Genomic DNA, 2,057 nt, shown 5'->3' with positions numbered 1-2,057 from the left:
TATATTTTTTAAATAATGCATAGTCAACCATCTGGTTGGCCGACTCGATCCAGTTAGCCAAGAATAGTCTGATTAGTACCATGTCAGCTTTTTTTTAAATAATGCATAGTCAACCATCTGATTGGCCGATTCGATCCAATTAGCCAAGAATAGTCCTATTAGTACCATGTCGGCTAAGGCCGATTGGGCTCGAGTGTAACTAATTGGCTTACAATAAGCTGATTGAAACTAATTGGTTTACAGGGGATGATTAGTTTTAATTGGCTTTCTGTAAGCTTATAGGTGCATTGCCCCATTTTTTCATGCCTAAGTTTCCCTTTTTGAGCATTAAGATGGGTAAGCATTGTAATATAGTCTCGTATCCTCGCCAAGATATGTCCAAATCCTTATATCCTTTTAAGCTGTATGTTTCCTCTGCTGAGGATTTAAATATATCTTAGCAAGAGGACGAGACTACACTATAATGCTTACCCATCTCAGTGCCAGGACATATCTTAGCAAGAGTATGAGACTACACTATAATGCTTACCCATCTCGGTGGCCAGAAGCATGAAACTTAGGCATGAGAAGATGAGACATGCACCTAACAGCTTAAAGCAAGCCAATTAGAACTAATCATCCTACTTTAAGCCAAAAAAAATTTGCGGGTTACTTTAAGCCAATTAGCCCTACTTTAAGCCCATCAGCCCTTATCGTCCTACTTTAAGCCAATTAGCCCAATCGGCCTGCTGTTAGCCGATTGGGTACTAATCAGCCTATTCTTGATCAACTGAATATTATTTTTGAAAAAATATATTTCGGCATAATATTTCTGAAAATTAATAAAACAAATGCTTTATTTTGAAAAAGTTAGCTCGGGCACGGCCACAACAGCAGATATGGGGAGTGTTGTGCCCGTGGGAGCATGCGGGTCCTCTTTTTTTCTCGCGAGCGAAGAACACGACGCGGGGAGGGCCAAAATCCAACGGTGCTGCGCGGCTGCCGGCCCAAATTTGGGCCGGTCCACCGGCGGCTAGCACCCGCCATGTTTATAGTGATGAAATGAGCATGCGTGGCTGCGTGCTTACTGTGAGTATGTGTCTTGAGTTTTTGAAAGAATTATTTCTAATGAGATTACGAAACGCACTTAACTTCCTCTTTCGAGGACCAGTACTTTCTCCGCCCGTAAGACATTTTTTTGACTCTAGTGTAGTGTCAAAAAACGTCTTACGTTATGGAATGGAGGTATGTTTTTACAAACAGCACGCAGTACAAGCACAACACGTGGATACAGTCCCCGCAGGAAAAAACACGTGGGTACAGGATATCCAAAGTTAACATGAAATTTGTGATGGGCAGCTCTCGACTCCCGGACGGCGGCCGTGCGCGTCCCAGACCGATCAGTACCTGCGCGCTGCGCGGGCAGCCATCCTCCCTTTGCCATGGCCGCGGACGCAGGAGAACGCCCGGAACGCGCGCGAGAGCGACCCGATCTTGCTCTTCTTGGTCTTGGTCTTTTTGGTCTTGCCGCCGCGGGCCGGCCCGACCACGCGCCGCCACAGCGCCCCTAGAGACGTCGGCGCCCTCCTCCTGGCCGCCGGCCTCGTCGTCGCCGCCTTCTTCTTCCTCATCCACATCCTACGGCCGGTCGAACGTATACAACGCAAAGCTTCTTGAGGCGATGAGAACAAGCAGATGGAGAGATGGTGTGTAGATGGTGTCGTGTGCTGCTAACTTTAGCGCATGGTGGCCATCTTATACCACTCTGGGACGGTGGGTGCGTCGCGCCACATCACGTACGTGGCGTCCGGATGGGACGGCTTGTCGGCATGCGAGCGCAGCCGACTTGCTGCTACGTGCCCACTGAGCGGCTAGAGCATCTTGGGGAACGATGCACGGGCGTGGGCTTCTTGGATGGTTGACGGTATCTGTCATGATTGATCTGCGAGGAGATGCGTACGTGTTGTCGACCGTGTGCCACGTAAACCACGGGTGTTGGTTTACGTGGATGCCGACATGCGTATGCGCTTTGGGCGGCTAGGTGTCCATGCCACGTTCATGGATAGTAGACCGACAAA

The 2,057-nt window shown here is 48.9% G+C and overlaps 1 protein-coding gene across 1 annotated transcript; it reads right to left on the bottom strand.

Moving 5' to 3' along the window:
• Positions 1–1,108: 1,108 nt before the first annotated feature.
• On the bottom strand, positions 1,109–1,745 carry LOC123094563 (uncharacterized). Its single transcript, XM_044516538.1, has one exon. It carries the CDS (start codon positions 1,614–1,616, stop codon positions 1,380–1,382), a length of 237 nt encoding a protein of 78 aa, XP_044372473.1. The 5' UTR covers positions 1,617–1,745; the 3' UTR covers positions 1,109–1,379.
• Positions 1,746–2,057: the final 312 nt, after the last annotated feature.

The sequence above is a fragment of the Triticum aestivum genome, chromosome 4B (assembly GCF_018294505.1).
Source record: "Triticum aestivum cultivar Chinese Spring chromosome 4B, IWGSC CS RefSeq v2.1, whole genome shotgun sequence".
Taxonomy (NCBI): Eukaryota; Viridiplantae; Streptophyta; class Magnoliopsida; order Poales; family Poaceae; genus Triticum; species Triticum aestivum.
The sequence above is the reverse complement of the archived record's forward strand: the minus strand, read 5'-3'. Positions and strand labels throughout refer to the sequence as shown.

Excerpts from the sequence above, each read along its gene's own strand:
- LOC123094563 (XM_044516538.1), bottom strand. The coding sequence starts at position 1,616 with ATGTGGATGAGGAAGAAGAAGGCGGCGACGACGAGGCCGGCGGCCAGG.